At 32.6% G+C, this 13,863-nt stretch overlaps 1 protein-coding gene across 1 annotated transcript; it reads right to left on the bottom strand.

Annotated features, from left to right (window-relative positions):
• Window positions 1-4,579: 4,579 nt before the first annotated feature.
• Window positions 4,580-10,104, bottom strand: LOC136226806 (phospholipase D delta-like). The gene is made up of 11 exons (XM_066015462.1): window positions 10,003-10,104; window positions 7,847-9,063; window positions 7,605-7,721; window positions 7,304-7,498; window positions 6,663-6,935; window positions 6,499-6,567; window positions 6,183-6,330; window positions 5,867-6,015; window positions 5,531-5,698; window positions 5,184-5,381; window positions 4,580-5,038 (listed from the first exon to the last, which is right to left on the bottom strand). The coding sequence occupies exons 2-11, from the start codon at window positions 8,804-8,806 to the stop codon at window positions 4,745-4,747; spliced, it is 2,571 nt and encodes an 856-aa protein (XP_065871534.1). The 5' UTR covers window positions 8,807-9,063; window positions 10,003-10,104; the 3' UTR covers window positions 4,580-4,744.
• Window positions 10,105-13,863: the final 3,759 nt, after the last annotated feature.

Below are 13,863 nucleotides of genomic sequence, written 5' to 3'. Positions count from 1 at the left end.
TGATCCTGCTTACATGGATTGGCATATGCGATATTCGCATCCTCATCTTCTTCATGCACCACAGGCTGGACCGGTCCAGTTTGCTCGCGCCAACGGCGAATTTGTAAGTTTATTATTATTTAATATTATTATTTAGTATTAGTTTATATGTGTTTATTTTTTAATATTTATTTATTTATTTTTGCAGTGGGTTAGCTGGTTGTGGCGTGTCACCCAACTAGCGGCTACCCACCGATCTGACGAGGATGCTCCACTCATTAAGAGGGAGATGGATGAGTTTATGGATGCGTGGCATCGGGCGAACTAAATTATTTTAGTAGAACTTTATACATTTTAACACTTTTGATATTATATGTACTCTTTTATGTTTATTAATTTTTATTTTAATGTTTATGTTGTTAAATTTTATTTGTTAAAGGGTAATTCGAGTTAAAATGCCGTAATTTTTATTTCTAAACGGATAATTCGAGTTAACCACAATCATCAACCATTTTTTTTTGGATTTATTCATGCGGGCGTGAGGTAATCACGCCTCACCACATGGTGAGGCGTGATTACCTCACGCCCGCGTGCCAGGAGAGGTTTTTTTCATCCATTTCCCACCTCAAAGCCTCAAAGGGTACTTTCGTCCTTTCACGGGGCTAGAGGTGAGAAATTGGGGCTGGGTTTAATAACACCCTTACTTAAACTAGCTTTTTGCATCACCTCAATTTAATTAAAATATTAGTGACACCTAAGTATATAATAATACTTTCACATAAAATAAAGAGTTAGTCAGAATCATAAATAAAGATGTACAAAGAGTCTCATTTGTAAAACATCCGAATTCCAAATTTTAAGATCAATCTGATTTAATAAAAATATTATATTAAATTACAAAAATAATAATATAACGGTTCATTTTTCACCCTTCCATTATATTAGGTTCATATATAATATAAGCCTTCAAAATTGCCACCATTCCAATTCATTCATTTATTTCATATAGTTTCTTAATAAAAGTTATATTAATATCTAAAGGTCCGATAATAATTTAATATTAGACCTCCAAAAAGTTTAAAGACCTCGAATTATCAAGGGTTCGATAACAATTTAATATTAGACCCTCAAAAAGTTTAAAAAGGATCTCGAATTAGTAATGTTAGTTTAAACAAGTTGAGAGCAGGGGCGGAGCCAGCCCAAGGCCCGGGGGGTTGGAGCCCCCCGGCCACCGGCTCCGCCCTTGAGTAGTAGTCGTTCCGCCCCTTGTAGCCCCCTCTAATATTAGGTTATATAGACTTTATGTAGAATTATATCAATAATTTGAAGTAGATGAGATGGTTGGAGATGTATGGTTTAACTCAAAAGGCCATAATTTCAAACCCCACTAGTCTCTCATTTTACACTTAATTTTTGAAGTTTTTATTTATTTGAACATCAATATTTATAACTATGTTACCATTGTTAATAAATTTTAATGGATTAGTTATTTTCATAACACTTTTGAACTTATTTTTATTATATCTATTTTATATTAAAAAATTATTTTTTATTTTTGAGACTCAAATAACTTAATTTTTTTTATTAAATATGTCTACGATTTTCACATTGGACACTTTTAATTTTTTAGACATCACACTAAAACGATGATTTTTAACGTGGCGGAAGCTAAAATTTTTTTGCACATTGGACACTTTTAATTTTTTAGACGTCGCACTAAAACGATGATATTTTAACGTGGTGGAAGCTAAAAAAAATTTGCCCAGCCCTAACGGGCTGGATTTTGAAAAACTACTCCCAACCACACAAGTAAATTTAGCATCCCAAATTGAAATTCCTGACTCCGCCACTGGTTGACAGCGTAAAAATATAGTTTTGAAAGGTTAGAAAGTCATTATACATTTGGATACAAGTTAGAGTTAAATTGGATTAAGGGTTAAGATGCCCATTAAAGTTGACAATAATAATCAATTTAGTCCAAATTGGAGTTTAAATATCAACACAATCACCAAGTTGGCATATTTTGAAAATTTGTTTTTTTTTTTCTCATAAAACTTGTGCAAATTTGTCAAAATAAAAGTTAGAGTTTTTGCTCCCCCGCTTTTCTAATATTTGGTTGCCGCTTTTTTATTTTCGTATAACAATGACAATCATTTATTCAAAGTGTCGTCTGATGGTTAAGTGACTTTTCCATAAAAATCGCGTTTTTTTGGGATGACAACATATTGTAATCGTAACGTCATCTGAGAATCGAGCGCATTTTTTATTTCGCCTTCAGATGACATAGAATTAAAATACTATCACGAAAAATATTCAGATGACACGAAAACAAATGTCTGTCATGTATCTTGTGTCATCTGAAAGGGAAAATGGCATAGTGACGTGTGTAATTCGTTTTAAACGATATCACTATGCATGTTCATTTATTGCATGTCTTTTAACAAGATGGTTCTTACAGCTTATAATTAATTACAGAGTCTTGACTTTTTGGATATATAAGTTATATATTTACAAGTTTAATAATAGAACTTATATTTACTGCATATATTTTCAGAAATTAAGATAATAGTGATAATATTTCATGTAGGATCTTGTTAGACATCCCACATTACTAAATGAGGAAGCTATATGGCTCCTTAAAAATGTGAGCAATCCTCACCTTTGAGTTACCTTTCGGGATGAGTTATGCCTTTGTTTACAGGTCTTTTTACATTTTATTTTCGTTAGTTCCTGATAATATTCCGTTAGTTCCTTAGGGTCTCTTTTCATTTTATTTTGTAGTGTTGTCAAAATTGTATAAATATATATATATGTAATTATTTAATGGACTAGTCTTGCATTTAAATTGAGTTTTAACGCAAGGTGATGATGAAAATTCTTCTTAATTTTACTTTTAAATTTTTTTTCTTTTCGGTTAATTAATCCATTGATTGCAATATTTAAAATTTCATTCTTATATTATATATGTTTTCTTATTGACACTTTATTTTTATGCACTTCTTTTTATATAGAGTCAATACAATTTTAATATGCACTTATAAATTTCGAGGACGAAATTTCTTTCTAGAGGGAAAGAACTGTAACGCCCGCAAAATAATTTACATAGACATCAATTATATTTATACATTATTATATTTCATTATAATTTTTTTAGCATTAGAATTAAAAAAAACAATAAATAATAATTTTAAAAGAAATTTCAATCTAAATAAATAAGAAAATCTCTTACTTTTATTTTTCTCTTCTTTTGTTTTTTTTTTCTTATTAGGATTTGTTTTAGCCTATAAAAAAAATATAAATTTTAGCCTATTTATTTTCCAATTTAATTAGTAGTAGTATTTTTTTTGAATGCATCTTGGAATTAGTGTTCTGGAAGATTATAACTACATTATTAGATAAACTTAAACTTGTATCAACGTTTTTTTTAAATACAAAAGAAAATAGAATTTTTATTATATATAAATAGATGTAGAAAACCTAAGGAAATAAGAACGAAGTCACTTCCAATAGCAGCCGCATGGAGGTTTGCAATTTTATACAAAAGGTTATTTTTTTTTATGGAGAGGACATGTCGGTTAAGTAGAAAAATAAGGTATAAGAGTTCGTTGAGTAGTTAGATTTGACGTTGAATAGTTAAGGTGAGTAGTTAATTAAATATACAGTACCTTTCATTATATGTTTGTCGCCATGTTGATTGGTTGAGATAAATTGTTTATTGGTTCGATCTTCGTGTTTGATAGACTGGGTGTATTAATTGCCTATTGATTCGATGTATATGTTTGACATGTATACTTGTAATTTATGACGACTACGGTGACGTGAATGAATTGAATTTGATATTGATGGTTGTGAGGACATAAATAATTTTTTTAGACCGAGACTTATTGGGGATAGAATGGAAATCGATTATGATACGGTTGATAAACTTTGGATAATATGAAACACTGGAAATTATAAGAATAAGAGCTTATCTAGGATAGTATATTCAATGGTTGCGACTGAAATGAGAAAAATGAATGTTGTGATCACGTGAAATATAAACACCGGGTATTTGTTACGACAAGGTGTTAAGGTACCGAGTATTTGTTACGATAGGGTATCCCATGATATGATTTTACTAGCCAAACAACCATTGGGTATTACTATACTAGAGTAAGCATGGCCCTTTAAATAAATTAATAGTGATTTATCAATTATTGGTTTGTTTGCTTGATAACTAATAAATTTAAATGCACAAAACTATTGTATATGCATATGGTTGAACTGTGTATTTAATTAACTATCTTATTGAGTCGGCATCTCACCCCTTGCCACCACCACTTTTCAGGAATAAAAGACTAGCGACGCTCGTATGGATCGGCCAGTATGTAGAGTCGTCCTTATTAAGATTTTATTTCTAATAGTCTAGCTTATCTGTACTTTTGAATTTTATTAGTATATTAAATGTAATTTATTATTGTTTCAAAAATTGACGGTTTCTAAAAAGGGGTGTTACAAGTGGTTTCTAAGATTCCCATGCAAATGATAGCCAATTGGCCAACATTCGTGACTTGAATGTACTCATTCATTATCTCCACAACCAGTGCTAAAAAATGTGCCATTACCAGTACATCAAACAGAGTAGTTTACACTCAAAACTTTTCCTTTGTAATTACAAGTTAGAAACATTTATAAGTTTACAAGAATCTGCTTTTATGAACATTAAGAGCTCGGCAACATTTCATTTTTTCTTTACTGTACATGTTTGAATTTATAGGTCCTTCATTTATGTGGTGAGAGCATCAGGAAGATTAGTTGGTGCTCCAAGAATTTTGCCACCAACATCTGGAAACGTATCATGGCCAGGCAAAGCTGTCACTTTCCCATCTTCGCTTACATTAACTGGGTATTGCATCAAGTGTCCCCTCATTTCTATGCTTTCCTCGGACACGTATGCTTGCCAATTATATTTAGCAATCTCATTCACATGCTTCACGCATTCATGAGTCTGTGGTTCACTAAAATCTTCCTTTAGACTACCTAAGTGCTCTGCCCATAGCGACATACGATAACCGTATACCTGATATCCACCATAATTAGTAAGAACCCAATAGGTGTTGCTTAAAATGTTCTTATTTGAAATGTTTAGTTCAATTTCTTATGTTCCATTATTGAATACATTGTTTTTCTGCTCTAACATGAATAGAAGAGCGAAAGTTACAAACCTGGCCACGTGGATGACCGTCTTTTTTTGCCCATGTATAACTCGGTTGATAAGCACCCATTGCAATTTCTGTGTCCCTTGAGCCATCCAAGGATCTCTGGTTAATGTTTGCTGATCCAATGATTACATATTCATCATCAACTATCATTCCTTTGGAATGGACATAAATCATAAACCGACCATTCTTTTGACCCGTTGTCTGTTAGAGAAAGTAAGAGATTTTTTTTAAAGAGTGTTGAATTTAAGATCACATTTACAAAACATGTTGAGTTTGAGTGCTTGAAAATAAATGGGAAAAGAGAAACATAATACATAGTTCCGTCCGAGAATGGACGAGACGAGCATTACCGGAGAAGTGTTTTCAGAATCAATCTGGGAAGAGTTTTGCTGAGATGAAGATTCACATTTTCCAAGGCAATAAAAGTTTAAGTAGTCTTGTGGATGGTACTGATGAGAAAGGTCTGCATCTTTGAGTGCATCTGCAATAATATTGTACATCATACTCATTGTTTGCCCCTGCAGATATTTAACTTGGAACATAAGTTTGAGACATCACCACTATAATATTGCCTTTCATTTCTCACCAGAAAATCACAATAGCATAACATGATTTTAAAAGGTCATAGTGTAATAAGCACAAATACAACATTAAGAGTATATTTGTAAAAAGGAAAATGATCTAACCTGCCAGAACAAAATTTCCTGCACAGAAGCACTAGAAGGGATACCTTCAGGCCACATCGGTATTACGACATACACTGAGAACTGCTGGTGTTCAAGGATTTTGCTACGTATTTTTAATGCAATTTCCATAGGGACCAAATTATCAGCACCTGCACATAGAAAATTTTTTCATGGATCCAATATACAATGAATGAAACAAGAAAGAACACTAAAGCATTTTTCTTTTGTTCATTAATGTCAATTTTTATGCAGTAGATAGTCATCATCAAATAAATTGATTACATGAATAGAAATGGGGACTCTGTGGTTCAAATACCTGCATTTTTGTACGATGGCCAATGGTAGGAAGATCCAAGAAAATACTGATTTTCAATGTAAATGAAATGTTGTGCTGATCTTATTGCTTTTATATATGCCGTATGAATGCTTTTATCTACTTTTAGGTTCTTTCCACAGACAAGATTCTGTAAAAAAAAATTTGTTGAGATCTTATATAAATGTAAACTTCAAACATACTAATGAAGTCTAGTTGTCAATGAGCAAAAAGATAAGAAAAAAATAAAAATAAATAAAGAAGCTCAACTCCATATGTTATGTCTAAGAATTCTATAAACCTGGTGCAAAATTTTAACCTGAGCCGTAGCTTCCTCAATCACCTTTGGAAATCCCCTGACAGATCCCGAGTCAATGGATCGGAATATCTACAAAGGTAAAATAATTTTCTGGTTCATATCAGAGGACTAATATAAATTAATGATCTTCAATAAACAAATTACAATTATAGTTTCTTGCCTACCTGGACATGCCAATTCTCTGGATCATCTTCCTCAGAGACACGGACATTTTTGTCACCATCTGGGCCAGGAGAGGGAGTGGATATCCATGATATGCGGTCAAGCTTTAACAAAGCATCCTCATTCCAATGTGTAACTTTTCTGAGCCTAAAATCACGCCATTTAGCTGCTTTTTTCCACCGTTGTTCGAAATTTATCAATACATCATAGGCAGCTGGACCCTCAATTTTGCAATGCAAATCATGCCAGGGCTGCCTTGGATTTTTACTACTAGACTGCAAGTTTAACATAAATATAATCATTAACACTTGTCCTCTTATTCACTTTCTACATTTTCATATTTGGTTTGAAATTTTGATGTTCAACCGGACAAACATGTAAGACAATCAAATAATGAAAAAGGGACCCCTTGACAATTCTATTAGCATCAAAAAAAAAAATGTCTCTTATATCATGTTGAAACTGAAATGTTCAATTTCATAAGTCTACTTATGAAACATAAATGCTAATCCAAAATTCAATTTTATATATTCAGAGATGAATAAAGTAAATTTTTGTGCAAATATTCCAATTGTTCTAATTCCCACCATTATTCATGCATTGTTACATATAGAGATGGTTGTATGTGAAGAAAAGAACTTACTGGAAATGTAGGATTGTGAAAATCATCTTGAAAGGTGGTGTCAAGATCCTTATAAAGTCTATGCTCAGGAGTGTCATATCTTCCATCACATAAATCCAGGCCACCAATGAAAGCAGTAATTTTCCGGTTATTTCCACTAGCTTGAGTGTCAAGAACCACACACTTTTGATGATGTGTAAAAAGAGTTCCTACAACCTGGACTAGGGGGCACCCATATAAATTAGAAAACCAAATGTTTTAAATAGATACAATAACATCTAACTACATAAAAGTTTGGATTCTGGACACAAGTTCTCCACACCTTTTGCTTGAAAATGCTAAGCTTGTTGCTAGCATAACGAGGCGCAAGAACACACTGAACACTGGAGTGTTTGAAGTACTTTTTAGTTTCTTCATCATGGGTCTGCATTACACCTTCCTACACTCAAGCCCAAATTGAACAAAAAAAGAACTGTCAAAAGTCGTAGATAACAACAATTTAGCACCCGAAACATCATAGAGTACATACATGAGCTACTTACAATATAAATAAAAACTAATTACCGTTTTCAAGTAAAATTTATCATGTGAAGTTTTGTCATCCCATATTAGCATAACCACACGGACGCCTTCTTGTGATTTATATTTTAATAATTCCCCCAAAGTAAGCTCTCCTCCAGACGGCAATGGCTTTGTTGGCTCCCTCACAAGCTTGATTGGATGGTATATTGACCACCCGACTACATATATCAAGTGATGAGCTTCCAAGATTGAATGGCATATATCTTCCCAACATCCATTATGCTTGTAACTACTTCCATTATCAAGCACTATATTCGGCAATGCACCTTCAGGCACATGAGCATCTTGATATAAAGTCATCATCCCTCCTTTGCGAAGTGGAAAGTATGTACCAGGGACTCCTGCATATTCAGGTCCAGCACCAACACCATCTTTATATAAAGGGTTTCCACCAACTGGCTTAAACTTAATAGAAAAATGTAATTCAGGTAAAGGCTTCATGCAATTTGCAAAACTGCCAACAATAGGAAACCAATCATTAATAAGATTTCCTGTTAGGATTTTTTGAACAGGTATATCTAATACTCCAATTAGTTCAGCCCCAAGTACATCATTATCCTTAACATGGAACTCCACTTTATCAACAGGATGAGCAACCTCCACACAAAAATGCTCGTCCCATAATGGGTTTTCACAGTTGGGAATAACTCGAGTTTGAGCTACTGTAGCCCCTGCAAGGCAAACTGATACATAAGGGTCACTTGTGATAACTGAACGTTTTTTGCTTGAATTACTAATATGTGCCTTTCCACATTGATATGTGGAACTTTCGAATACGTTGAAGCATTTTCTCATATGTTCTGAAGGTAAATCCATATTCGGAAGAGATTTTGCTTCAATTATCCATATATCCAATTCACCATGCAAAATAGCAGGACTGCATGAAGCCACTACTAAGGCAGTAGATGGATTGGTTTCTGACACATTGCTACAACGATCCATTTTGATTAAAGCAAGTATCAAATTCTCCTATCTCCAAGTTTGGTTCAAAAAAAAGCCATTGCTCATCAAATAGAACAAAATATTATGATGTACCCTATATATTGCATACTTCTATGGACATCTTGAAGCTTGTAAGGTTCACTGCTTCATAGATGTTCCTTTCCCATCATTAACCAATCGGGCAAGACCGATTAGACATATGAAAGTATCAACAAGAGTCTAAAGTCTCCAATAGCTGACTTCCAAATCGTCTCTTCCTGATAAGAAAATTCAACAAACACAAGGTAGGGGATTAGATTATAGAATAAGAACCTAAACCCACCTTATCAACACAGTTGGAGAAGTGCATTTTGTCTAGATCCAAGCCTAATTAATGTACATGGAAAAACGTAAGCAAGTACTTTTCAGATTCAGCTACATATAAATCATATGAAATGTCCCCTATTATATTTGCTTGATATAAACTTGACTGATGAAGAAAAGTTAAACTGTGAAGATTATCTGAAAATTTATGTGAAAACATCATATACTTTGTGTAAAATTCAATGTGTAGCTAAAGATTAGTCCTCATTCGAGATTCTTGAACATGAAAATAGATATTAATTATGTTTTATTTCCTGTAAGGATAGGTATAATATTAAGAACAACAATGAATGCCTCTAAAAAGACAATTCGCAATCTTTAATACTTTTGATTCTTCATATTGGTAAACCTAAATAGCCATAATAGGTGTCATAATGATGAATGGAGAACATGCCATAAGCTAGAAACTTATATGTGCACCTCCAAGTTCTCCATATAATTGGAAACTGTTGAAAAATAATCGAGATTGATGAAATTAAATGAAATGACTGGTCAAGGAGATTTCAAATACTTGTAAAAATGTCTAATTTGTTAGCATTGCCTACCAATCTATGCTACATTAAAATAAAAACTTATGCATTTTGGTTTTGTGATTGTTATTCACTCCATTTTTAAAATTCAATAGCATCCTAAAAATCAATAAGGAAGAATTAAAGAAAAAGAAGATCAGAAAATGAAGGTAATTATATTCTAAAAGGAAAAAAATCATAATTATGATGAGGCTAGAAAGAAGAAGGCCAGAAAATAAAGATAACATGATATTTTAAGGAAAAAAAGGGAAAACCTTATATGAATGTCCCCATCAGAGAGATGAAGTTATTAAATATAGTTACCTGAGGAAAGGGAGGAAGAGAAGAGACTTGTAGGATCAGAGGAGAGACATTAGGAAGGAGATTAATTGAAATGGCGTCAAAATATTTATATTTATATATTTAGAAATGAAAAATGTTATTCTTCAGAGGATTTTTTTTTTGGTTGAAAAACAAGAGAGAACATGAAGCGAAAATAGAGGGAAAACCCTCCTCTTATTCTCTCCCAACGGTTTTGCCATGTCATTTGGAATTGGAATTTCATCACCATCATTCCTTTACTTATTTTCTTGTTTCCAACACTTTTGTCATCGTCTTTTTTTTTTCTTACAAAACCAACTATTAATAACATGACGTATAAGTTTTCCAAAAAAAAAATAATAAAATAATATGACGTATAACCATTTCAATTATTTTATCATTATTACAACTATCCATCTCATAACATTATTCTAAGAGATAGATATTTATATCTTATTTTCATCCTACTTAATTCATAAGTACCTGTAATACTCTTATTCATATAAATATACAAAATAAATCAAAATTTTAAAAAATATGCATAAACTTTATATATAGAGAGAGGTTCACTTTTGATGGGTATTATCTAGAAAAATATGTAAATCAATTAATGTAATTTATTACCCAATTATTTTGTTTTAACTTATTTTCTTGCTCATAATAAAAAAAAAATTCTAGAAAATAAAAAATATGAATTTTGAAAGTTAGTATCTTGTTGAAAAAAGTAATTTGAATTAATTTTATTTCATGTGACACATTAATCAATACAAAATTACTCATGTATAATCAATTAGTTAATTATTTTTAATTTAATTATTTATATGAAATTCTAGACCACAAAATATAATTCTAATCCTTAAAATATAAACACTAAATCCTAAATTGTAAGAAATAAATTCCAAATATGTAACATGTCATCAAATTATAAATATATGATGTGTCATCAAACCATTAGTCTAATGTACCACGACATCCCTACATCGAATGTATACTAAAATTTCTTTTGCTTAATCATTACATCCATCCACACTGCTAGTAATTTGATGGCATGCAACACATAAACCAATAAAAAATTAACATGTATACGTTTGAAAAATGTATAAATTTATTAAGATGACTTGTAATACCAAGTTACAAAATATAGTGGATTATACATCTTTTCCAAAATAAAAAATAATAATAATTATACTCTAAGAATTACTTAGGAAACCATTATACATTTCTTGAATGAAACACCATTATATTGTACTAAGAGATGTTTGATTGCTCATTTTCACCTCACGTTTGCATTTTCAATTTAAAAGTGAGAGTTTAAGTGTTTGTTTAGATATCTCTTGTTTGCTTTTTGTAGCTTAAAATTAGCTTTTTTTTTTATAAAAGTAAGAGGTCTTTTTTTTAATGAAGGTTGGGCCTCTACGAAAGACTGGACATCCCAACTATGTTGGCACCCCCAGCACAACCGACCACCCTATTATTAATAAAAAATGAAAATGAATTACAGAGGAAAGAGAGAAGAAGAGAAAAAGGTAACAGAAAAGCATGAGATTACATGACTCGAATATGCACAATATTACACATGTCATCAAACACCAGATCTTGACAAAATTAAGGTGCTGAGTGCCACCAGCAAGTGGAAGAAGCCGACTGCCCATGATTTGCTAGCCTATCCGCGGTTTGGTTCCCTTCTCTGAAGATATGAGTGGCTCTCCAGTTCATCGTCGATAGCTGATTAAGGCAAGTTTGTCAATCTCTTCTTATTCTCCAAGGAACCTCTGCCTGATTGTTATTGAGCAAGTTAACAGCGTAAGATGAATCTGACTCTATCCAGAGGTTATTCCAGTTCCTTTCCCATGCTGCTTTGACCGCGAAAGTGATTGCATTGAGCTCTGCAATATGTGCAGGAGAGTTCTGAGTGGGGAAGGCAAAGCATCCTAGAGCAAAACACCTGTAGTTTCTAAACATACCTCCCGCCTCGGCATTACCAGAAATGCTCGAAGCTCCGTCCGTGTTGACCTTTAGCCAGTTAACCGGCGGAGTAATCCATCTCACAAACACGAAATCAGGTTCAGGGGGAGGACGGCTATCAGCAACAGCAGCGGCTGATCCCTCGTATATCAGATGCAATAGTCTGTTTTTTAACATTTGGATTGAAGGGAGCTGTCCATCAAATATAGCACGATTTCTAGTAAGCCAAATAAACCAGATACATGTTATAACTGAAAATGTCCACCCTCTCCTCCTACTGCGTCTAACACGAGTATTACGAAGCAAGGAGAAAAAGTCAGCACAACAGGAACTGAAGCTACAGGTAACGTTAAAGACATTAAAGATCAGCGTCCATAGTTCTCTAGCAACCGTGCAACAAACAAACAAGTGAGTAGCATTTTCTTCATAATTTTTGCATAAAGCACAACGAGGAGCCAGCGAGAAACCATATTTTTGAAGGAGGGACTGCAAAGCAAGCTTACCGTGCAGAAGTTTCCAGCAAGTGGCGGCACGGGATGGAGGAACAAAAGAATTCCATACGAACATGCTCCACGCAACCGGATTTCCTTGGAGGATTTGAGAGTAAACCGAACGAGCTGTAAGTTTACCAGAGTCCGAAGGTCACCAAATACAGAGATCATTTCCATCAAAATCTTTCACTTGCCTGATGCTAGCTTGAATATGTGGAGGAAGCTCTTGCAAGTTAATCCAATAAAAGTAAGAGGTCTTTACTTTTTGGAAAAGCAGCATTTACAAACAGCAAACTGTAACAGCAAACAACAGGTAAACCAAACGAGCTCTAAGTTTTAATACAATTTTGGTTACTTTATACTTCCAAGACTAATTAAAGTATTGATTCAACTTTAATTGTTGTCTTTTTTTTAAAAGAACTTTAATTATTGTCTTTAATTGAACTTTAATTGTTTTTTTAAATAATTGTTTTCAATTAAACACCATTATTATATTGTAATATTTAATATAATTGTAGATATAGACAATTTAACGGTTTAATACATTATTTGTCTTTTAAATTTGTCCAAAAAATTTGATTGGTGTCCTGAATTTTCAACGTGTTCTGATAGCCGCTCAATTTACGTAAAATGTTCAGATAGCCCTCTCAACTTAACGAAGCATAACATAATGTAAAGTAATTTAACGTAATGCAACATAACGTAATGTATTATACCGTAACGTAATATACCATACCGTAACGTAACGTACCTTAGCGTAACGTAACGTACCTTAGCATAACGTAACATAACATAATGTAATTTAACCTAACTTAGCATAACATAACTTAGTGTAATGGTAAGTTATATTATATTACGCTAAATTACGTCATGTTACGTTACACTATATTTAAAAGTGAATTATAATAAAGAAAAAAATCAAATTAATTTGTTGTATTCGCTAATTAATTAAGCATTAATTTATTACGAGATTTAGAGCTTTGCTCTATCTCCTTTATTAAGCGTTCAACGAATTCGGTTGCCCATGCTCTAGCAAAAGCGGTCAATTCTGTGTCTGTTCGGGGTGAGTGAGCATGTCCATCATAATTTCTTAGCAATATTCTTTCATCTGATTTAAGTTAATAAAACTTGGTATTATTTCAAAATAAAAAATAAAAAATTAAGCATTGATTTCTAAAATTATACGTGGACTCAATTTTGATTCCCTTATAATTATGATTTGTGACCATGAACATGTTTTTGATCTCTTACACTTCGTACATGTTTTTTTTTTTACTTTTTTTTCCATTTTTTGGGTTCTTACAGGTACACCAAAAACATGGAGCAAGTCATATGATTTAGATTACTCATTATGCTATAATACGATACGATACGTTACATTAAGTTGCCTTAATTTTGTCTATGCCAA

The sequence above is a fragment of the Euphorbia lathyris genome, chromosome 4 (genome assembly GCF_963576675.1).
Source record: "Euphorbia lathyris chromosome 4, ddEupLath1.1, whole genome shotgun sequence".
NCBI lineage: Eukaryota > Viridiplantae > Streptophyta > Magnoliopsida > Malpighiales > Euphorbiaceae > Euphorbia > Euphorbia lathyris.
Note: the sequence above shows the minus strand (reverse complement) of the source record. Positions and strands in the feature narration are given on the sequence as shown.

Bases quoted from the DNA above. Each gene is read 5' to 3' on its own strand.
- LOC136226806 (XM_066015462.1), bottom strand. From the start codon at position 8,806: ATGGATCGTTGTAGCAATGTGTCAGAAACCAATCCATCTACTGCCTTA. The intron at 6,936-7,303 runs GTAAGTTCTTTT...TTAAACTTGCAG, and splicing joins TTCACAATCCTACATTTCCA to TCTAGTAGTAAAAATCCAAG. The intron at 5,039-5,183 runs GTTTGTAACTTT...GGTGGATATCAG, and splicing joins ACGGTCATCCACGTGGCCAG to GTATACGGTTATCGTATGTC.